This window comes from Paroedura picta, chromosome 3 (genome assembly GCF_049243985.1).
Source record: "Paroedura picta isolate Pp20150507F chromosome 3, Ppicta_v3.0, whole genome shotgun sequence".
Taxonomy (NCBI): domain Eukaryota; kingdom Metazoa; phylum Chordata; class Lepidosauria; order Squamata; family Gekkonidae; genus Paroedura; species Paroedura picta.
Genome location: NC_135371.1, coordinates 23,415,906 through 23,440,714, shown reverse-complemented (window position 1 = coordinate 23,440,714; position 24,809 = coordinate 23,415,906). Strand labels below are relative to the sequence as shown.

The following is a 24,809-nucleotide window of genomic DNA, read 5'->3' as shown; positions in this document are numbered from 1 at the left end:
AGGAAGCTCAGGAAAACATCCACATGATTGACATGTGCATGGCCCAGCCCACATCAATATTAAAAGTCAGCCACTATTCCCCTTCCCAGAGCCATCCAGCTGATTGGAATAATTCTTCTCTACACAACACTGCAAACCGTTCATATGTGAGCTGAAGAGTGGGTAACGGCAGACTTTAGTACAGGGATAATTTTGTGTGTTTACATGTCAGCACTAGACCTGGGGCTTGAAAAATGTGCCATAAAATCAAGAAAAACAACCAGCGAAGTCAATTGTATTTGAACAGGTTTATTATAAGAAAACTAACATGACATTAAGTAAAAATGCAAAATTGTGCAATTATGGCAAAATGTTTAAAATTCCACACATTTGCCGTCAGAGGACTACAGTACTTCTTACTAACATACCTGAGCGCTGAACATCCGATGCCATTTTCAAATAGATTTCAGAACGCAGGGAGTGTTTTGATATTATGCAAACCACATGCATGGCACACACAACAAAACCAGCTGTAATAGGTTGGAGGGGGACAATGCCACAAGCTCTGCTGCTGCACAATCAAGAAGAGGCTTCATCAGGCTGGCACAAACTGGAACATGTGCACAAGGAGTGCTCAGCAGACCGGCTCTTGAAAAGGGAGCAAAATCTGCAATTAAAAAACTGGGATTTCCCCCCCCCCCCCCAGTGTGTTCTCTTACCGTCTCCCCTTTCCAATTCATTAAAATGGAAGATTGGTGACTCAACAAGATAGGCTAAGTAAGAAAAGCAGGACGGATGGAGAAAAACCAAAACGTGGCTCTGTGGAAAGTTAGTACAGTTACAGTAAATCTGGTGTAGCCTTGCATCATCTGATCTCACACCGTGTAGGGTTGCTTTTGGGAAAAAAAATGCTAAAAAACTAGATTTACATTGGAAAAAAAAAACCCTTCTCACTGGATAATTTAAAAGCATGTAAAGAACTAAAAAAGTCATGGTTAATATTACTGCTTAAACAATTATTCATGCATAAGACGCACTGTACTTCCACCCCCCATGGCAAAAGTTTCAAGAGTTAGCTTTCAAGCATGTTACAGTCATACCTCCCCACCCCACCCCCAGTGTAAATGGTTAGACAAAAAAGATCTTTGTATTTAGTGCAGATTTTTTAAAATGAAAAGTTAAGAACAAACCTACTGCAGAAAGAACTACAGCATACTGTACTTCGGTACGTCACATGACAGGGTCATTCGCTAACTTAAACTAATTTCTTAAATTTCAAGTCAGACTGACATTTCTACTAAATAAATAGAGAAGATTGTCAAAAAGCAGCAATACGTTTTGTAAATTTTCTCAACCAAACTTAACTTATTGAAAGATATATAACACTTTAAAAAAAACAAACACTAATGCAACATCGTAAGGAAGGGTGCTTCAGAAAGTTTGCAGCTAAGAGTCTTATAACAGAGCTACTACAGCCAAATAAAGAGTAAGAAATAAAGTTAAATACATGAAATCAACTGGATAGACCTTTTAACAGCATCCTCAAGACAGCCTAAGGAAACCAGAATTCAATTCATTTAAAGTTCAGCCTCAACTATACTTAATATATCAAAGCCTTAACCTCTAGTTCAGAAGAACCAGAACTCTCATCTAAGGAAGCATGTTGACTGTGCAATTTTGCTTCATTACTTCTTCACGAGTGTTTTTTGAAGCAATGGTTGAACACAGGACCGGCATCTTTTTGCATTTAGTGTTCACTGGTGACATTTTTTAAAACTTGCTTAATATCCAAATGTTCTGGATATCACTTAACAGAACTTTCTCACTGCCCCCCCCTGCTGCAGCCCACTGAGCTCTGATTGTCAGGAGGCCCTCAGGAACAGTCGGGGGGGGGGGGGGAACAGGAATCTGCAGAAACCACCATCAGTTCTGTTGGAGGAAATGCATGATTGGATACAGGCCACCCAGGGGAAGTTCACCACCCTCCGGGGACCACAACAGGAACCTTATGGTGTTTTACAGGCCAGAACTACTGTACCTCTAACTATCTGAAGAAGCCCAAGACAAAAAGCTATTTGTGAATCTCTGGAAGATGAGGTATGTAATAGAAAGAGACGTTATCATGCTTTTGATAATTTCACAGTTGTGTGTTCAATATATTGTGCAAGATTTAAAGTCAAGTAGATTTATATTTACACACAGAAAAGCTGACTTAACCACTTAAGCCAAGGGTTGACTGACTAACTCATCAATTAAAAGTAACAATCGTCCTTGGGTATGTGGCCAAATCATCTCGGAAAGCAAAACCCAATGAATGGAAGTAAGACATGCTTCGTTCTTCAACAACTGTGCTCCGTAACTTTACTCCTAGCAAAGAACCACCAGTAGGAGATCTACCGTTAAGCTTGGTGCTTAGTTGGATCTCTCACACTAAAATTACTTGGGGGGTCTAAGGAGAAATCCTCATCCCATCAATTCCAATATATATATGACAGCCACAGAGAAAGTGGATTATCGTTCAGTACCAAAAATTATTCTCTACTGCAGACTTCCAAAAGTGGCTGCTGGATCACCAAGAAAGCTCAGTAGTGCAAACTTTCACAGAAACAACTGAAGGGCAGGATACCAGGCAACAGACAGAAGGACTGAGGGCATTGACAAGGCAGCCAGAACGGCTTCCACACTTGGCTGGCTGGAGGCAAACATTGTTTTGTGACAATTCAGCAGCTGCGCGTGAGACACATGCCAAGAACAGCAAGAATAAGGAACCCAAAGTTTTGTGAATGGTCTCGTACTCCTCTCCCCCCCCCACACACACACACATACACACAGTCAAATCCCACCTGGCCAGACTGTTCTGTCTGTCCAACAGCATTCAACACGACATTGTCAAACTTATCCCAGGATGGACGAAAAAAAAGTGCATTCAGCGCTTAGCCTTTTAGCAGATGGAACAACTCCCCCAAAGTAACAGCCATTAAAGACTACTTAGCCTATTCTACATAAGAACTAGGTCCACAAGAAGTTCAAAAGGAGGGGGAGGGGTTCACACACAAAGCAGCAAGGTACATGCTTAAGACTAGACACAGTAATACTAACCAACTACCATAATGCTGGCAGTCTACGTTGACCCATTTCAGACTTAACAAGTATTAAAAATGTACTAGCACCATTGGGTTTTAAGCCCTTCATGGAGTGACCAACAAGTTCAATTGCGCATTTGAAGCTCTGTATTTAAATTGGCAGAAGACGACTATAACTTATTATGCCATTGGAAGGGTAAGGAACCCCATGCAAAAACTAAACCCACTGAAAGGAAGCAACACAGCGACCTGACATATATCTTTTCTTTTTTATATATATATATGTAAAAAATGATAGCTTGTGTACTGTCGCAAGTTTTTGTTTCTCCAAAACCTAACACAATGTATAAATACAACGAACATTTCAGTACCTTTATACACATGGAAGAGGTATAAAGACTGGGTATTTGCCTACTTAGTGTCGCTGAATTTAAAATAGCAAACTAATGATATTGCCTCAGATTTTACCCGTATTTTAAATAAGAAGTTACTTCGAACTTGCTCTCTTCACTTCAGCTATTAACATTAGATTTGCGTTCACTGGAGTGCATAGTTACCCCAATCTATCTATCCTTGCTTTTAGTCAAACTGTCACTCTAGAACAACATGATCAAATGACTAGCAGAGAAAATGCTGATAATTGCACTTTGTAACCCACTCCTTACTCTGCAGGAAAACATCCATTAGGAAACTCAACCACTAATTCCCTTCTCCCCACTGCAATCTTTAAAGAGCACCCGTCCCCATGTTAAAAAAAAAAAAGCCATCAATTCAGCTCACATCAAATACTGACAGAATTGGATTGGTTTTTCCTTTAAAAACATATTTTTCTGCTAGCATTAAATACCAAAGTTACTAAGGCATTTTTACCAATGGAAATGGAGGGGGGGGGGAGAGGAATCAAATAACTTTCTGAAGACACTGCGGATACAATTTAGCAACAGCACATTCAAAATGACGCCCTAGATCCCAGAGCTTATCCGGAGTCTCATACACCTTCTGCCACTGGTCATTCATCTCATCGTACTGATAGAGAGAATTCTTCCTGCTGGTTCTGAAGACATGTTCTTCAACAGTGACTTGAGTAGCTCGCACAAACAAATGAAGTTTATTTTTGAGGACAACAAGTTTAATGTAGGGATTAATGGACTGGTCACATGGGAAGTCTTTCTTTCGAGTCCACTTGTTTAATTCAATGTCATAGGCCTCTACGGTAAACATACGCTGATGGTTTCCACAGGTTCCAGCAATGTAGTAGATGGAGTTGTTGTAGACAGCTGCCAAACCCTGGATCCTAGGCACAGTCATGGGAGTTAAGAAACCCCAGTAATCTTTTCGAGGATCATAGCAGAGGAAAAATTCTCCTACGGGCAGAAACAAGAAAGAGATGTAAGGCATTATTGGGCACATTCCATTATAAGACCTCATGCCTTCCATTTTCTAAAGCACATTTCCTTTGCACGTGTTTATGCACCCAATCATATCTTACTGCAAGGACGTCCAGTGCAGTTGTCATAAACCTATCCAGACCCAGGAGCCACTGAACCACAAACACATGACAAGACGTCATGTGACTGAATAGGAGTGGAGGGACAAGGGGGGCCCAGAGTTTAGATTCTGCCACTGTCAAGACTAGGACTAACAGTGTTATTCAACATCTACATGCGCCCTCTGGCCCAGTTGGTTTGGGTTATGGGCTAGGGTGCCACCAATATGCAGATGACACCCAGCTCTATCTCCTAATGGGCGGCCGGCCAGACTCCCCCCCAGATACATTCGCCAGTTGTTTGGAAGCAGTGGCTGGATGGCTCAGGCAGAGTCGCCTGAAACTCAACCCCTCCAAGATGGAGGTCCTGTGGCTGGGCAGAAGAGGGCAGGATCAGGAAGCACGCTTCCCATGCCTGAATGGTGTACAATTAACATCTACACCAGTGATCAGGAACTTGGGAGTGACTTTTGATGCCTCCCTGTCTATGGAGGCTCAAGTCACAAAAGTAGCCTAGACGGCTTTTTTTCATCTTCGCCACACCCGGCTACTAGAGCCCTACCTGTCCTTGGAACACCTAGCCACTGTGATCCATGCAACGGTCACTTCCAGACTAGACTACTGTAACTCGCTCTACGCAGGCCTACCCTTGATTCTGATCTGGAAGTTACAGCTGGTACAAAATGCGGCAGCTAGGGTCCTCACTAGGACTCCTTGGAGGGCCCATATTCAGCCGGTACTCCGTCATCTTCATTGGTTACCAGTCTGTTTCCAGGTCAAGTTTAAGGTGTTGGTATTAACCTTTAAGGCCATACGTGGCTTGGGTCCTACTTACCTGCGGGACCGTTTGGTTGCTTATGCCCCCCGCAGGGCTCTCCACTCTGCGGGTATGAATCTACTGACTGTCCCGGGCCCCCGGGACGTTCGCCTGGCCTCGACCAGGGCCAGGGCCTTTTCGGTCCTGGCCCCAACCTGGTGGAATGAGCTCCCAGAGGAGCTAAGGGCCCTGTTGGAATTACCTTCCGCAGGGCCTGTAAGACAGAGCTCTTCCGCCAGGCATATGGTTGAGGCCAGGGCAGAGCCCAGGTTCCATCCAAGACCCCTAATCCATTGGCCAGTCTTTCTCTCCTCTCTCTCTTACAGAATTAACGTCCGACCTCTCTCTGAACAAGCGGGGAAAGTGGGGAAAGTTATAGAATAGAATGCCATCTTTTATTGTAATAATGGGGTATTTATCGGATTTTATGTGATTTGCTGGGGGGTAAACGGTAATGACTGGGGAAGGCACTGGCAAACCACCCCGTATTGAGTCTGCCAAGAAAACGCTAGAGGGCGTCACCCCAAGGGTCAGACATGACCCAGTGCTTGCACAGGGGATACCTTTACCTTTACCTTTTTACTTTGATTTTATATTTTATTGTGAACCGCCGTGAGACCTTTTGGCAAACGGCAGTATATAAATCCAATTATAAATAAATAAATAAATAAAGTGCCTGGAACACAAAACATATGTTGAGTACCAGGTGGTAGACTGTAGTAAAGAACAAGCCAAGGGGAGGGGTTACGACTCAGTGGTAGACCATCTGCTTTGCAGGCAGAAGGTCCATGGGTCAATCTCTGACATCTCCAATTGAAACGAGCAGATAGTAGGTGATGGGAAAGACCTCCACTCGAGAACCTGAACAGCTACTGCCAGTACTGACCCTGATGGATCAATGATCTGACTCTGTAAAATACTTAATGTGTATTTGAAAGGAGTCCTCCATTTATATCTCAATTCAAACCTTAGTTGGAATGCTCAGATTGTTTTATCCACTATTTAAGTTGCAGTTCTAAATTGCTTTCAAAACCTGGCTGGCTTAAAATGAAATATGAATTTAATACAAAGAGGGCTTCTTAAGAAGAAGAAAAAGAGTTGGTTCTTATATGCCGCTTTTCTCTACCCTAAGGAGGCTCAAAGCGGCTTACAGTCGCCTTCCCTTTCCTCTCCCCACAACAGACACCCTGTGAGGTGGGTGAGAGCCCTTATATTACTGCTCAGTCAGAATAGCACCACAGCAATAGTGCTGTGGAGAGCCCAAGGTCACCCAGCTGGCTGCATGTGGGGGAGTGCAGAATCGAACCTGGCAAGCCAGATTAGAAGTCTGCATTCCTAACCACTACACCAAACTGGCTCTTAAGAAAGAACTTTCTTTTCTTGATATTTCTTGTTTACCAGGAAAAGTAACCAATGAGGAAAAGCTCCTCAGAAGCGTCCTCAAGCGTTATTACTGCTGGTCACAGTTCATAATTTGTATTGTATTACTTCACTGTTTGTATGTATTGTACAAACTATGGACCATGCTGGACATGGGATCATATGCATTCAAGTACATAAAGTTAATTAACATACTGTATGTTGTCTTCTAAAATAGTAAAAATATTAAATTCAATGTTTAGGAAAATTAAGGCTAATTTAAGCATAAACTTAGTGGGACAGAATACCTTGCTTGTGAAACTTTGCCATGAACTTGAGTACTAGTTGCTGGGGTAGCAGGAACAACAAGAGAGTCTTGGGCCTCTGTACCAAGCATCTCGTTTAAACTAGACCGCTATGCATGTAATCCTAATATGTATAAGAATATAAGAAGAGCCCTGCTGAATCAAACCAATGGTCCATCTAATCCCACATCTTGTCTCACATAGTGGCCAACCAGTTCCTCAGAACTGCTAAAAACAATACATGAGGCTGAGGCCTTCTCCTAACGCTGTCTCCTGGTTCTGGAATTAAGAGGCTTAAATGTTGCTGAATATGGAGGTTCCCCTCAGTCACTATGGCTAGTAGCCATTGATAGACTTATCCTCCATGAATCTCTAATTCCCTTTCAAAGTTGCTTATTTCCACTTATTCATTACATTAATCGCTCTCTGTGCAAAGTAGCATTTACTTTTGTCCATCCTGACCCTACTGTCCATCAACTTCATTGGACATCATTGAGTTCTAGTTGTTTTGGGAAAGGGAGAAAAATTTATCTTGGTCACATTTCTTCACTCCATGCATAACTTTATAAACCTCTAGAATGTCCCCTCTATAGTCATCTCTTTTCTAAACTGAAAAGTTCCAGTCTCTTAAAGCTTTTCCTCATAGGGAATGTATTCTAAGCCCCTAGTCATCTTGTTTGCCCTCCTCTGTACTTTGTCAAGGTCTACTGTGTCCTTTTGGAGATACAGTGACCAGAACCATGAACAGAATTCCAAATCGGGCTGCACCATAGATCTATAAAGGGACATTACAATATCGACTGTTTTATTCTCGATCCCTTTCCTAATAATCCCTAACAAAAAGTTTCCCTTTTCCCCAGCTGCAGCACAATAGGTTCACTGAGGTACCCACTACAACCCCAAGATCTTTTTCTCTCTCAGAGCTCAGATCCCATTAACCTATACCTGAAGCTGGTGTACATCACCTTATGCTTTCCAACACTGAACTTCATCTGCCCACTTACACAGTTTGTGAAGGTCCTCTTGGAGCTCTTCACAGTCAGCCATGCTTTTCACCTTTCTGATTAATGTTGTGCCATCTGCAAAGCTGGCCACCATGCTACTCACCCTTAGTTCCAGATCATTTATTTACATCTGCAACAATTAAGCACACAACCATAATGTGTGCACGAGCTCTAAATCCCTGGCATGCTAACATCGCACGTTTACTGTCTGATGGCCCAATTTAAACAAAACACAAGAATCAAGTTTAAATCAGGCCTACTGTGCAATGTGATGGCTGACAAAGATGTTTCCCCTTGTCATTCCTCCTTTATAAAGCAGTCCTGCACCAGAGTTTTAAGTGACAATGCAAAGTTCAGATTTCATTTTTAAAAGCTTGTTTTTAAAAGAGAAATAGCTGAAACTTAAAACTACTAAGAATCTAATTTAAGTAATCCTTCCATCCAAGAAAATCAAACAAACTATGGGTATCCATTCTGGATTGGATAAAACTATTGTAGTCACAAGACGCACTAGTCTGCAATCTCCAAAGTGTAGTTTATCAGATGTGCATTCACACCTTTTACATATGGAAACAGTAATGACTGGGGAAGGGAATGGCAAACCACCTTGTATTGAATCTGCCAAGAAAACGCTAGAGGGTGTCACCCCAAGGGTCAGACATGACTCGGTGCTTGCACGGGGGATACCTTTACCTTTACCTCTTCAGACTTGGACTTTTGAATTTGTTTACATATTTAAACAAAGGAGGATTGCTAAAAAAAACTAATCAAATATTTCTGTTCAACTACTTGTTTCTATTGGGGTATAAATTTATTGTGGGGTGCATAAGATTGATCTACTGTGGATAATGGACACTGTCTACCTATTCATATTTCTCCAGAAAACTCACATCACTGCTGAATGCCTTTTCCCTCATTTCCTTGTGACAGCTTCTAAAGCTAGAAAAGTCCTAAAAGTGTTTCCCTTTTTAAAAAATCTTTCCTCTCAGAAGTACCATCCATTACCTGTCCTTTTTAAATAGGAATTTTTTTGGGGGAAAGAGTTTTTTAAATTCCTAATTCCATGAACAGATTAGCTAGCAAAAACTGTGATGGACTAGTGACTTCCTTAACACTTATTTGCAATACCCATTTAACTAAACCCACTGTTCAGTTACTTTCCACCCAATATGTCGACTGTGATGAGAAATCTTGGGTCTATCTTACACACCACATATGCCTACAGCCCTTGGGTTGCATAAAACATGGCTGTCATACACTGCTGCTTCCTGATGCCTGATAATCATACTACTTCTGATAATCATACTACTTCCGCCAGGCTTTCGGTTGAGGCCGGGCAACAAGAAGATCTAGCCCCCCTCACAAATGTGACGGTTGTGTCTGTCATCTGCCCCCTCCCTTTCCCTTCTTAGTGGGTGTGGAATTGGGTTAGCTATACTGAATTTTGCCGCCATTCTTGTTGTAACTTTTGTATTAATTGTATTATGTTTTATTGTGCTTTTATTGTTTTAGGGGATTGGTTTTTATGTGTCCTGCCTCGAGCCTCTGGGGGGAGGAGGGATATAAATTAAATAATGATAATGATAATGATAAAAATAATACTTCGTTCTGCAACCCTAAGGTGTTTTCCATTGTTTTTCTGCAACCTCAATATTACAGAACAGAGAGTTTAACAAGCATAAGCAAAGAAAATACAGCCGGCATCAACAAGTATGCTGCCTTGAAATGAGTAAAGGAAGTATCCAAGAGGACACCACTCCAACTACTTTGGAGTTTGAATGCTACCAACAAACATCCCAACTACAGTTTCCACCCCCCACCCTGCACAGACTGATACATAAGCCCATCTTACCCTGTAAAACATAGATACAGTCTTTATATTCCACTGCATTATGAAATTCCATTGCTACAGGCATTGCGGAGACAGCCGTCCAGCAGTTCTCTCGGCCATCGTAGCACTCCACAGATTTGAGTGAGTTACGCCCATCTCCTTCATAAACGCGACCACCTATTGCGTAGAGTTTACCACAGCAATGAACCAGCTTGCAACCTATCCTGGCACGTAGCAATGGGGCTTTAGGGATCCATCTATTGCCTGAATGATCGTACATCCAAAAGTCACTTTCTGCTCTGTGGTCTATGGAGACCTCACTGCTGCTTGGTCTGTAACCCCCAGCAATGTAGATGTCATTGTCAGGAGAAACGAGTATCCCTACCTCCCGCAAATCATTGGGAGGTTTGCATAGTTTGAACACTCTCCCTGTGACGGAATCTAAACAAGGCACTGTTTGCTTCTTTCCTGAGTGTTTGTGAGCAGCATCAAAGCAGATGATCATTTCTGAAGCAGTCATTCCAAGCCGTTGTGTATAGCCATTGGCACTAGTTTGTCCTTTTTGTACACAGTTTTGGGCTATAGCCTGTGCAAACATGGGAGGGATTTTCTCTACAAATTCTGCATCCAAGAGGGGCATGCGGATGCATTTGGCAAAAATTTCTGGCAAATGGGCTTCTCTTTTGCTGGGCTCATGTTCAAACCATCTTATAATGCTTTCATACACATGTTCTTCCTTGTCGACGTTTAAATCATTGCTGTCCAGGATGCTTACGAGTTGGTCTTTTCTCAGCTGGAGAAATTCTTGTTCTTTGGTGACACTCAGGAACTTTTTACGAATGTAATCTTGGGATCTGACTTTCAGCTCCTGATGCCCATAGTGATCAGCAAAGATAAACACTCCAATGGAGTTCTGGGGGTCCAAATGGCTGATCATGTATTTAGCACACTGGTCCTGGATAGAAGGAATCTGGAAGATACTAGCTGCAGTGAACAAAGCTTGGACATTGGCCTCTGTCAGTGTTACTCGGGAGGTATAGGCATAATTCAGTACTAAATGCATGGACTCTTCTTCAACACCAACAATCCGTACTTCTTTCTGGGTACTCTCAGTAAGGCCACTCGTGAACATTGATCTGGGGAAAAAAAACACATTTGTAAGAACCTTCACTTAGTGTTCAGTCATGTAAACCTATCCTTTTTTTAAAGTTACTAAGTCTGCATCTGCTTTGTGGTATACAAGGTGTTTAAAAAGATTACTGGCTCTGAAACAACCAAGTTTTGACTTTATCGTGTATTGAGTATCGAATACCACTTGCATGATAGAGGATTTCTTCCCCCATGTGTACATGGGATGTGGCGGGGCAGCATACTAGGAATCGGCAGCAGTCCAGCACTCCCGCCGCCATGCATAATCGGTCCTAGTGAGCTTCCATAGCAGACTGGTCAATCTTGGTCTCCAAGTACCATACTCTGGTATTGTAGCCTTTATACCACACTGGATTTCATAGGGTAGCTGCTGCTGAAAAGTAGCAAGCAGCCTGGCCTAGCTGAGTTATGCAAATCAAGTGGTATTAAGTCACCAATGGTTGCTGCCAATGGGTCTGCTCTTAAAGGCCAAAACAGCCACGGAAAGGGCCCTGCCACTTAGCCCACCTTTCTTTAAGAGAAACCAAGTCTAGAATGCTGAAGGTTTCCGGTACAAAAAAGGTACAGACACTTTTTTATCATTTGAAGGTTTTAATTTTCCCTCTCTATATTTTTTTAGAGTTAAGATTTTTATACATATCTGGGGTGTTCCCCCCCCAGATATGCAGAAAGCTCTGTCTTGTCTTTTTACAGCTCCAATCACCAGATTTACAAATCCTCAGATTTGACCAACTTGGCTATTAGAATATAAAAGGTAAAGGTATCCCCTGTGCAAGCACTGAGTCATGTATGACCCTTGGGGTGACGCCCTCCAGCGTTTTCTTGGCAGACTCAATACGGGGTGGTTTGCCAGTGCCTTCCCCAGTCATTACCGTTTACCCCCCAGCAAGCTGGGTACTCATTTTACCGACCTCGGAAGGATGGAAGGCTGAGTCGACCTTGAGCCGGCTGCTGGGATTGAACTCCCAGCCTCATGGGCAGAGCTTTAAGACTGCATTTCTGCTGCCTTACCACCCTGCGCCACAAGAGGCTCTATTAGAATATATGAACATACAAATATACAACAGGGAACCCTATTAAAGGACATGGTGTCTGTAGTGCATGCGATGGAACTGGTGAAAATGACACTTCTGTTCACAGAAATGTATCACCAAATCCTGCTCAGAGTTTAAATGAGGAGTTTGATCATTGAAAAGTAGCCGCCATTACTGTTAGCTCTTAAGTAATTATCAGCTTATATTTTTATACAGGGCAACAGCGAGAAGAATGAATATCTGAAAATAAACCAAAAAAAATGAGTCACGCTAGTGGCACTTAAGAATAAGATATACCTGAAGTAAGGGCTAATTGCAGCAAGAACGTTTCGATGACAGGAAAAAGTTTTTCCATGATCCACTTCCACCACAATATCTGTCAGCTGACCTTCATCATACATTGCTTTGAGCTGCTGGAGAATGCTACAGGCATGGAAGGGATCCATCCCACCAGTGGCTGTGCTTGAAGCAGGAGTTCCGTTCAGCGTTTGTGGAAATTTGCCCTGTTCTGGTGAAACATTACACAAAGGATTTTACTGGAGAGCAAAAAGATAACTGACAGTCTTCTTATCCTTCATTTATTTACTAAAATGTACAAATAAATTCGATATAAATAATTTGAAATACAAAATAAACATTACAAAGATGTAATAAACATCAATTATACATACTCAAAATGAACTCATTCTGGACATAAAAAATCAATTTTTCAAATGTATCAGGTACTTAGCCATGTAATACACAGGTTAGTTTACATAAGTGAATATACTCTGCTAATTTTTCTAGCCAATCATCCTTCAGAATGATACTGTTCTTCAAATTTTGAGCAAATGTTAACCTTGCAGAACAAATTCAGGAATATCCTTAGACAGGAAATCTATATCGTTTCCCCAAAACTATATATTAGGGGATAATGGTAATTCTTTATACCTTTAGAGATAGGTGTAGCAATAATATTCCAGAATTCTACCGCTCTATACATTCCTGTCGAACATGTATAAAATTGGCATTTATTGTTCCACATACCCCAAAATGAGCCTCTTGATAAATTGTTGCCAATTTACAGGACGACAAGTGACACTGATACAACATTTTAATGACATTATGTTTGGCAGAAAAGCTTACTGAAAAATTTAAATCCCACTAATGCCCTAATCTGTGGGTTTATTGGGGCTTTCAGATCTTTTGTCCAGAGTGTTACAATATTTTCCTGCAATTTACTATCAGTATGCAATAAATAATTATATATCAGAGAATATCTTTTTTCACCAGTTACAGATGATTTTTCAAAATCAGTTGGGTTCTTATTTCATCTTTACATAGGAGTGTTTGTAAAAAAAAAAAAAAAAAAACGTAACCTGTAGAAGCTGGAACCAAGGTATCTGCCCATTGCTTCAAGTTTTCAAGTTGGTATTTCTGCAAATGTTTCAACTGTTTGCCTATTAGGTATTAAGGATTTATAATCACACACCCCTAGATGTCCCCAAACTTTAAAATTCCCTTCCTTTATAGCTTGACTAAATGTTTTAGATTTTATAACAAAAGCCAATGGCGATGTTCTAGTGCAGTGGTTCTCAACCTTCTTAATGCTGCGACCCTTTAATACAGTTCCTCATGTTGTGGTGACCCCCAACCATAAAATTATGCAAGTGTTCTTTCACAGAAATTGAACCAAAATTGACCAATAGCGTGAAGATCCATTGTTCATGATTGTATATAAATTGGTTTTCTTTCGGGGTTTCTCAGTTCAGTTCAGTTCTTGTCCCACTGAGCTGCACCACCATCTGGAGCGCCTGGCGGAAGACTGCGCTGGAGGCACTGTTGGAGTGGCTGGCGGCCGAGAGCAGGCCCTTGCAGGAGGAGCGGCAACAGTGGCAGTGGCCCCTCCCTGGCCAAGCAGCTCGCCCTGCCATGACCCCTGTGAAAGGGTCGTTCGACCCCCAAAGGAGTCCCGACCCTCAGGTTGAGAACCGCTGTTCTAGGAGCTAATTTTGGTCTGATCTTTGTCCAGGCATTTTCTAAGTCATTGATAATATCACTGTCCTTAGCATCATAAATATTTTTATCTCTTTTGTTCAATCAAATCCAGACTCTCAAGGGTACTGGCATAAAAGATTGATTCACTACAGTCAACGTTGTCTCTTTATCTTTTTTCATCCATTTAATTATCCAACCTACTCTAGCTGAATAGTAATACTTTTAAATACTGGGAATTCTGAAACCCCCTCTTAGTATCTTATCTTGGGCATCGTGAACATTTAACTTAGGTCTCTTAAAATTCTAGATAAAATTAGATAGACATTTTTACATGTTTTAAAATTCTTGTTCTTGTATCAAAACTGTTAACATACCAAAACAGAAAATTGGGTTTAGGTAATACATTTTAATTATACTTATCTTATCTAGTGATTTTAACTTTAAATGCAGTCAGGTGGATAGTATGTTTTTAATTTCTTTCCCTCAAAATTCAAGTAATAAAGATCATTATTATTTTCTGGGATATAAATATCCAGATATTTAACAGTACTTGTTTTCATACAACAGTAGTTGTATGTAGCCTGTTAAATTTTCTTAACAGGCTACATACACAATAGTAACTTTCTTCAACATTAAATGTGACTGCCTCAGTTTTTAGCAATATGAACTTCATAACCAAATATGTTTCTAAATTCCTCTATTATATCTTCTAACATCCTACTTGAATTCTTAATACTAGTATTATACATTACAATATGATCAGTGTATAAATTTAGTTTGTTATCTAGTTATTCCATCTCTATAAGACATTTGGCAAATCCTGGACACAAAGGGTAAAGCAGGCTTTCTTAACCAGGATTTTGCGAAACTCTGGGGTTTCTCAACAGCCCTGGAGGGGTTTCCTGGATGGACCCTTCCTAACTCCTCGTATTATCTCAAACTGTCAGGAGAGCTCCCAGTGAATATGCAGTCTTGCAACAAAACCTGAATATACTATATACACCCAGTTAATAAAGTTCTCACTGAACTTTAGTACTAACTTTCAGTACTAACTGAAACCAAAGTGGTTTAAACATTTAATTAGCTAACTTAACTCTACCCTGACCAACTACCTAGTTGCTCTACCTAGCATCTAGAAATTAAAAAGCTGCTCAGATTGTTTTTTAAAAATATATCCAGTTAATCCCAAGATTTTCCATAGGTTCAAATTTAGATGCCTATGTGCTTTAAGAGCCTCTTGTGGCGCAGAGTGGTAAGGCAGCCGTCTGAAAGCTTTGCCCATAAGGCTGGGAGTTCAATCCCAGCAGCCGGCTCAAGGTTGACTCAGCCTTCCATCCTTCCGAGGTCGGTAAAATGAGTACCCAGCTTGCTGGGGGGTAAACGGTCATGACTGGGGAAGGCACTGGCAAACCACCCCGTATTGAGTCTGCCATGAAAACGCTAGAGGGCGTCACCCCAAGGGTCAGACATGACTCAGTGCTTGCACAGGGGATACCTTTACCTTTACCTTTTATGTGCTTTAAATCCAGCCTGATTATCAACTTGCATATTTGTTGATTATTTTCTTAAGCCTGTTCAAAAGAACTGTAAGTATTTTATCACAATTCAAGTGTTATCAACCTATAAGAAGCAGTTAAAGTTTCATTTTACCCGGGTTTATGGCAAATTATATTTCTCTTCCCTTCAGGTTTATAGTAACTCCACAACTTTTTAAATTTCATTAATCATATTCAATAAAGGTACACCTACGATTTCATTAAATGATATATAATACTCGGCTGTCAGACCATCTAAATCTGGGGCTTTGTTCTTTTTCAGGGTTTTTATTACTTTAGGAAATTCCTGGATTGTTACGATGGATTCTAACCCTTGACTATGTTTTACCGATGATCTCAGGAGACCTTTCTTTAGAAAATCTTGTATATCTCTGTCATCTGAATTTTGTAAGGAATAGAGATCTTTTTCTTAAATTACACATTCTTTCAACTATATCATCTGTGTGGCAAAGGTTTCACTGTTTTTTTTTAATAGCAAATACTATTTCTTCAACTTGTTTCTTTTTAACTTGAGCGGCTCGTAACTTCCCTGGTTTCTCACCTAACTTAAAATGTTGTCGTTTAACATACATTAAGTTCTTTTGAATTGTTTCTGTATCTAAATTTAGTAATTTATTTTTTCCTTTTTCAGTGCATTCAAAACTAGTCCCAATTTAGTGTGTTTATTAATACTATATGTAGATGTTTAATTTTTTCAATGCAATCCTTTTATTTTCAAAATTCTTCTGTGCTGATATGAAACATATAAATGGTTGTTTTAATGGGATAATATTGTATGTTTTTATTGGGGGTTTTATTTGTGACCCACCGTGAGCCAGCTTGCTGGGAACGGTGGGATATAAATTGAAAAATAATTAAGAAATTAATTAAAATCCCCATAATAAATAAATCCCCTCTTGAGGCACAGAGTGGCAAGCAGCTATCTGCCCATGAGGTTGGGAGTTCAATCCCAGCAGCCGGCTCAAGGTTGACTCAGCCTTCCATCCTTCCGAGGTCGGTAAATGAGTACCCAGCTTGCTGGGGGGTAAAACGGTAATGACTGGGGAAGGCACTGGCAAGGCCACCCTGTATTAAGTCTGCCATGAAAACGCTGGAGGGCGTCACCCCAAAGGTCAGACATGACTCGGTGCTTGCACAGGGGATACCTTTACCATTACCTAATATAAGCTTCACTGGCTCCCCAGATAGAACTTTTAAGTACTTCATTGCTAGCAGGGATTTCGAAGAACACTTTCAATTTTTCTTGTAAAATTTTCACTCTCTTTATTTAACAATGTTATTTAGTTTCCACATATTTGATATTTTATTTCCAAAATGTATACCCAGGACAATGACAACAAGATCTGAGTGTGCTAAGCTCTGTGCTGGTGGTACTAACAAATGTATCTGTTGTCCTGAAATTAGAAAGAGGTTGATTCTAGAATAACTACGTAAACCGGAGAATAGGTGGTATAGTTCGTAACTGTGAAATGCTGCTGTCACCCAATCTCTAATAACTGATAGTCTTGTATGTGTTCTCATGGACTCAAAAATAAATTTGAGGCTGCAAACACTGGCAGTTATTTCTTAAGCCTCAAGAGCAATAAATCTACAGGTGTCAGAGTTCCTTTGTAAAATAAGCCATAAATAGGATTGCCAGCTCTGGGTTGAGAAATCCCTGGAGACTTTAAGGGTGGAGCTGGGAGTGTGCAGGATTTGGGGCAAGGGAACTAATTTCTGTCACCTGGATAACAGCTGTAAAACTGGGGGATACCTAGATCCCACTTGGGACTGGCATCCCTAGCCATAAACCACACCTTCTGGTAGGTTTTAAGATGGTGGAGTCAAGTTATTTCTTTCCTACCAGATATCAACTTACAAGTACTCAAAGAAAAAGAAGCCTTGTTTTTTTTCAAGACCTTACAATGAAATATTTGTTTTAAATATGCTTATTCTTCATGCTTCAACATGCTTTTATATATATCGATGGAGAAAAACTCGATGGAGAAAAAATCTAATGTGAAACAAGAACATTGTGTTGTCACAAGAGGCATGTGTGAAGAAAAATGTTAAATCAGTTTCAGATCCAGTGATCTGTTATATATGTTGTACTATAAAAGCTTTTTTCTGGTACTGCATTACTGTTTTGGATTAGAAATCCATGTGGTGTTTTTGAGTTTTAAATTATGGGGACCATTCTTTTAAACAGACAACCAATTGGGCAACAACTGCTGAAGATAATACCACCGAATTTGCAGAGAATTCACTTCTCCCACCCCTCTCAAGACTTCCCACCCAAATTTCAAGCACATGCAACAAAGGGGCTCCATTTTACAGGATACCAAAGTAAGCTAGTTTCTGTATATATATCTACTGCCGACACCATTATTTTCAATGGACAACCAATTTTAAGCTCAGGAGCAGCAGTGATTGATAATTTTTTAAAAATTTACATTTATATACCGCCCTCCCCAAAGGCTCAGGTGATAACACACCAGATCTGCAAAGAATTACTCTTAACTTTCAAGTGCCAGCAACAAAGGGGTTCTATTTCAATGGACCCCAAAGTAGGTGATTTTTTGCATATGCACCCTGCAGACCCCATTATTTTCAATGGGCAACCAATGGGATGGAAGTAGTCATTGAAAGTAATGCCATCAAATCTGCACAGAACACAGTCATCTATTTCTTAAGACATCTGCCCTCCCTATTTCAAGCACATGTAATGAAATGGTTCTGTTTTATTAGACCCCAAAGGAGGCTAGTATCCGTGTAAATGCAACACGGACACCATTGTTTTCAACACCACCAATTTGAGGGCTCAGGACAGCATTAATTGAAGATAAAACCAAATTCACATGGAAAGCATTGTCCACCTCTGTTCTCTGATTCATCTTTATATCATAATCATTCAAATCTTATCTCTTTCACCAGTGGGAAAGGGTTTCTGATCCTCGCCCTTGGGATTAAAGATGTAAAGGGTTGGTCACCAGTTTACCGCACTGGTAGCTTGCTTTGGTATGGCAGTGTTAAAGGGGGCATGCATCAAATGCCATAGAGGCATCTCTCCTTCAACCTCTCCTATGGAGCACAAGCTCTAGGGGAGTTTTTGGCTGGGATGTGTGGAATGTCTATGTAGACTTCTCACATGCCCTTGGGTCTGCAAGTCCCTTGTGGTGACTCTCTTTACAATGATGGTCAGGCAGGGCTCCCTGTAGGCTTCGCCAGTGCAACAAAAATTGGTTGGATAGTCCTTGTGCCCAAAATCTTCTGACTTCCATCATAAACTGATACCACCAGATGTTACGCTTCTGACTTCCATCATAAGAGACACGTCTCTCTTTGGCAGTTGGTTAAAATATTGTTGGTACTTCGAGTTGAGAGGCACCACATTATCAAGGGTGATGGGAAATAGTCCCCTGTCCCAGCTTCATGCTGATTTCTAGCACTAGGCACTGCAGGAAGAGGCTGCATAGCAGGAGTTTTCCTTGAGTTTCAAACACATCCAACAAGAGGGCTTCATTTTAGCAGCTCTCCCAAAAGTGGCTAACTTTCTGCACACATTTATCTATTCACACCCTTTAACGGGGAAGAAAGAACATGTGGCATGTGCAGAGGTAATCAATCATCTAACCACTAGGAGACACTAATTTGATGCACAAAGTTCTGGTGCACGTATATATGGTGGTGCAGGTAGGTCCAATCCAATCCCCACCTACCACCACCATCATCATCATGTTTAAATCTTCCTCCAAGGAAGGTGCTAGGTGTTTTGTACTCAGAAACGCAGCCTTGTACTTAGGGGCAGCAACACCAGTGACCTGCAGCACATCTAGTTCCTCTCCTCTGTCAGAGAGTGGAATGGGGGAATCTAAGGAAGAGGGTTGCTCTGTGGGACATTTCACAGTATATGCAGGCTGGGAAGAGTTCCATGACTTCCAGGATTTCTTTGATTCCTTGACTTAAAAGAAAACTCTGAACTGCTGGAGCCACACAAGTGAAGCCACCTTCCATGGTACTTTTCTATGGGATGTGGAGCAAGGTGCCTGCATGCAATCTTTGTTAGAATCTGTGCCTCAAACAGCCAGGTAAGGCTGGGTGTGGGCTGATGCCTGTGTGCATCACTTCCAGATGGTGACAGTGAGGAAGATTAGCATTAAAAGCAGTAAAGGGATGTGCCCGGCATGATGTGTGCATGTTTTATCTCTCAGTTTCCTAGCCAACCCTTCATTATCATTTTTACCCATGTTGACTGCCCCCCTCATACATCAGAAATTGGTTTTCCTAACTTCTATATCTTTATGACATGATGACTATAAGGCAAAAACAATGTTAATCTCCTACATACTTGCATTGTTCCATAAATGTTATAAAACCAGTTTTGCCATCTTCTCGGGTAAATGAAGCATGTGCTGTAGCTCTAATAAAAGGAAAGACAAATTTTTCTTTAAAAAAAGGAAGACTATATAATTGTTCTGCCTCTAATTCATAAATGAAACTGCCTTATACTGAGTCAGATCATCAGTCCATCAAGGTTAGTATTGTCTACTTCAACTGGCAGTGGCTCTACAGGGTCTCAGTCGGTGGGCTTTTGCATCCCATGCGACTTGAGTCTTTTAACCAGAAATACAATGGATTGATACTGGGACCTTCTACATGGAAAACAGATACCCTGCAGCCTTCCTTCCACAGCAGGCAGGCAGGCTAGCCTCCTTGCAACCAGCTTGAAGGCATGCTGGTCCTGATGTAGGAATTCATTGAAAAGTGAGTATCCAACAAATTGTCAGCAGAGTTCACCCCCAAGCAAGCAGAATTCCATTAATGATAGGATCACAGAAGTGGTACCATGACAATGCACACTGAAATTACAATGCCCTTTCAAATCTAAATTCAAGTGGGTTGCCATGTAGGTCTGAAGTAACAGAACACAATTTAAGTCCAGTGGCACTTTTAAGACCAATAAAGTTAATTCTGGGTATAAGCTTTTGTGTGCATGTAGAATTAACTTTGTTGGTCTTAAAGGTGACATTGGACTCAAACTTCATTATTTCAGATCTCAGCCACCCCTCATTGGTGGCCAGCAAGTCAGAGGAGCCATTGAGTTGAAAGTGCAGCCTGTACACTTTCAGCTCCAATTATTATTTTGTAAGAACTTTGCACATAGCAAACAAATACGAAGGACACCACTTCCATCTAGCCACTGTAATATGGTGAATGCTACACCAAGGCTTGGGAATGCATGGTTCAAATACCCAATCAGCCTCAACAGGCTTTGCTGGTCTGTATCTCTCATCTTAACCTGGGGGGGGGGTGAGGGTAGAGAGAATAAATGTCATTCTGACTTCCTTTGAAAGAGGAAAGCATTAAATCAATAAACCTCTTCTTGGTCTTGACCTAAAGTGAAATGTAATCAAGTTGTGTCTGTCAATACAGAACTATGAGGGATTCCATAATAAAGCATTTTTTGCTTTACTGAGATTGCATCAAAAATCTATCAGTACCTTCATCTACTGCTGATGACTAACAATATCCAGATGATTAATGTGTCTGCTGTTTTAAAAGGGGAATTAAACCCTCTTATTTTTCCTTATTAAATGAAGCTGTAGCAAACCTGAAAGCATGTTACACGTCACCAAAAAAGATACCGCAGTAAATCACAAGTCTCAAACTTCACAGCTCCTAGTGTCTACAATCCAAATACATTGCTAGTTTTGATTGGGACAAACATTTTCAGCAGTTTACATTATGCTATCATTTTACAACTTTGCCTACTACTAGCTCAACTACTAATCACAGTTATCAGCATCCTTCCCCCTTGCCCCCAGTCTGAGGAATTCTTTATAGTGACCAACTCCTTATTATCATACTCATGGTGCTTGTTTACCCTTCAAAGCCAACTCATCTACTGCTGCCTTCATGAACTGCTTGTGAGCTTCCTGAAAGCATCTGAAGACCACTCTTTGATGTCAGACTGGACCAAATGGACCACTGGTAGGACCAAAACACAGCAAAAGAATACCTACCCTCATATCCTGCCATCCAATTTTTTCCCCATGGCCCAGACATGACAGGTCCTCCTCATTTACAGCTTTTCTGCTGCTCCTGTACTAGGTGCAAGGGTTGACAAACTGCAAATCCTATATTCATTCTATGAAACCTGCTCTGCTGATTTAAAGGCAAGACTATGGGGGAGGAAGAAGTCAAGATAGGCAGTTTACCCAGAACATTGCATAGATGCTGCAGGCCATATGTGGTGTCCCAAGTGGCTTGAATTATCACCCAGGCCATTTACAGGCCTACAGTAAAAGTTTGATGGCTTTAACTTCAACAAGTAGCCATCCCTTGAACTGAATGCAGACTCAACAATTTTGATGAGAAGGTTACAAGCAGGACTGGAGTTTCTTCACCTTCCACTCCGAACACTCTCCGAAGGTGTATTTCAATATGTCATAACCCAAAGGCATTCGCCATGCCCTTTTGTGGAAGCCAGGTGGAAAGCCACCTTACCCTCACTGTTGGGTTTGGTGGTGCTGGCTCTCTTTTACCCAGCAACGATGCCACTTTCTCCACATAGCCACTTGCAAGAACAGCCTGCAAGAATGTTTATTTCATTCGGACTTTATACACCTTTTAAGACCCCGTCGAGGCTGCTGCCACCAGTTCAGACTGGGACTGTGCAGCAAGGGTGAAGAATGGAACTAGCACTGCCAAGCACATTCCCCTTAAAGGAGCAGGTTCATAGCTTGGGCATGCTCCCAGATCCTGAACTCCTGTGGGGTAAACAGATGGCAGCACTGTCCAGGGGTGTCTTTCACCAGCTTTGGCTGATGAACCAGTTGTGGCCCTTCCCGGACAGAAAAGATTCTGTATGCCCTGTGTGACATCTACATGACATTACTACAGTATGCTCTACATGGATCTGTCTGGAAGCTAAAGAATACTATGGCCAGAGTGATGACTGAAGTGGGTTGTGGAGACCAAATCACTACAGTACTGATCCATCTACACTGGCTTCAGTTTGCTTTCAAGCTCATTTCAAGGTCCTGATATGGACCTTTAAAGCCCTGTGCAGCATAGGATCAACCTACCCAATCACTCCAGTCATTCTCAGAGGTTGTTCCTGAAAAGCATGTAAAGCAACTCATATTGCATTACCTATGATAGGATGTAAAGTTCCTGGTAAAATTAAATCCAATTATCTTTAAAATATGCCTGCAGTACAAGTGCCGTGTATTAAGAAAAGGAACACAGCCTAAACAGCACATAAGAAATGTCTAATGAACTGACAATTGAGCAACATTTCAAGTACAAAACCTGTTTTGTTAGACCAATGAAAACAAGCAGGGATTCCAACAAGAAAAGACAAGGCTGTTATCATTTAAAATTCAGGTTCTACTACTGACCAAACAGGAAATGGCCACGATGCTTTCAGAGAAAAACAAGGTGGGTGGGGAAGAGGAAGTGAGAGATAAATTACCAGCCTGACTACATTGTACATGGTGTAACTGATTATTAAGCATGACTTGGATCCTAATGGAATACCTCCTCTGGTAGCAGAACCAAAGTGTTACAAGATATTTATCAAGCCAGACAAATGAATGATCCTGACCAAATTTTACATAAACTTATAATCCTTGCATATTCAGAACAACCAATTGTTGACTGGCCTTGTAGCCAGCCAACATTGGTGCTTACTTTTGCCAAGTCACCAACAAACAGGGGGCTCGTCTCTTATGCCATACCATGTTTTGGAGAGGCTCTCTGAACACTCCAGAGATAAGCATGTCATCACAGACAATCCCCTCCCATTCTCCAACTTCAGGAGGCCACCAGACTCACTAATGGAGAAAAGGACACTTGCCAGTTGCCATGGTAAGTATATTTGTGGATTCTCAAGAATATCTTCCTTTACACACAGATCAGGTCAAGACATACCCCAGGAAGTGAAACTGACCTTTAAAAAACATTGCATAAACAAACAGTACATTATGGGGAAAGTATATTATTAGAGAAGAAGTTGACTGAGTTAATGCTGAAGATGCCATGCACACTGAATTAAATCCATGGTGGGAATTAAAATTTAAAATAATAATCCATCATGTAGACCGAAGGCTATAAAATTTAAGGGTAAAAATAAAACAAGAGTCCTGAAGCAGTACGAGGACCATCAAAATAAATTCCGGCATAAGCTTCGACAAATAAGAGTTCAGTTCACTAAATGCTCTGCCTCACCAGCACTTAAGCTGAAATAAGTTGTGTCAATCTTTAAGGTACCACCGGACTCCTGTTGCATTTTCTAATACAAACTAACATGGCTATGTATCCAAAGTTAAGACTTTAAGTGGAAGGTCCCAGTCTCATATTTTTTTAAGTGATTTTTATACCAACCATCTCAATGGACCAGCACAAGATACAGGATCCAGCCACCTTGCAGAACTGAAGGACATTTAGGTCTGGACAACCCTAACTAGGAGATCTCCGGGAACCCCTTAGGTACACCCCCCTGAGTTCCAAGATGGAGAGGGGGTAAAAAGCATAATATTCATACAGCACAGTAGTATACATAATATCGAGAGTCCATGACTAATCATATGTATGATTTTATGTGGTATTTATGACTGTCCTGAGCCCCCTGGGGAAAGGCGGCATACAAATGCAAGAATACATGAAAACCAACAGAGCATTAGTACGATACAGCCGCCTACATCAATGCACCATACTGAACGGGCTGCATCCCAAGTCCAGCAAACAAATCCCTGCATCTCCCCAGACACAAAACGCCACTGGGTTTCTGCTGCCGCCGCCGCCGCCCCCCTCAGTGCCTCGACCCCACCCCCTCCCCCAAACCTCTTCCCACAGACTCCGGCCTTCCCTCAGGAACTCTCATGGCGCTGGGACTGGCCCAGCCCCACCCCTTGGGCTGCCCCACAGGCAGGCCTCGGGAGCCCCCGACAGGCAGGCAGGTAGGCGAGGACCCCCCCTCCTCCTCCTCTACCCCGCGCCCCGTCCCTCCCCGGCCCAGCGACGCCCACCTCCCATGGCAGCCATGCTGAGGGGCGGGCGGGCGCGGGACAAGCCGGCCCAGGCGGGACTGTCACCAGCGGGGGCCGCCACCGCTTCCCTTTCGGGCCCCGTCTCTGTCGAGCGCGGATCACAGCGCCGCCACCGCGGCCTCAGTCGGCTCCGCGAAGAACGCCCCGCCACGCTCGCGAGCGCGGATGGGGGAAGCGGCGGCGCCGCTCCGCCGCGG

General features: G+C 41.8%; 1 protein-coding gene across 4 annotated transcripts; it reads right to left on the bottom strand.

Annotated features, from left to right (window-relative positions):
• Window positions 1-272: 272 nt before the first annotated feature.
• KBTBD8 (kelch repeat and BTB domain containing 8) lies at window positions 273-24,809 on the bottom strand. 4 transcript variants are annotated; one of them, XM_077325112.1, is made up of 5 exons: window positions 24,592-24,799; window positions 19,908-19,979; window positions 12,345-12,555; window positions 9,886-11,000; window positions 273-4,426 (listed from the first exon to the last, which is right to left on the bottom strand). In XM_077325112.1, exons 3-5 carry the CDS (start codon window positions 12,491-12,493, stop codon window positions 3,963-3,965), a joined length of 1,728 nt encoding a protein of 575 aa, XP_077181227.1. In that variant the 5' UTR covers window positions 12,494-12,555; window positions 19,908-19,979; window positions 24,592-24,799; the 3' UTR covers window positions 273-3,962. The 4 variants fall into 4 exon arrangements, with proteins under 4 accessions (XP_077181227.1, XP_077181226.1, XP_077181228.1 ...); XM_077325111.1 differs by lacking the exon at window positions 19,908-19,979 and having other exon boundaries at window positions 24,592-24,809; XM_077325113.1 differs by lacking the exons at window positions 19,908-19,979; window positions 24,592-24,799 and adding an exon at window positions 23,948-24,329.

Excerpts from the sequence above, each read along its gene's own strand:
- KBTBD8 (XM_077325110.1), bottom strand. The coding sequence starts at position 21,625 with ATGTCTGGGCCATGGGGAAAAAATTGGATGGCAGGATATGAGG. Across the intron at positions 12,556-21,582 it reads TTGGATGGCAGGATATGAGG|AACAGGGCAAATTTCCACAA; the intron begins GTAGGTATTCTT and ends ATGTTTCACCAG. Across the intron at positions 11,001-12,344 it reads GCAATTAGCCCTTACTTCAG|ATCAATGTTCACGAGTGGCC; the intron begins GTATATCTTATT and ends TTTTTTCCCCAG.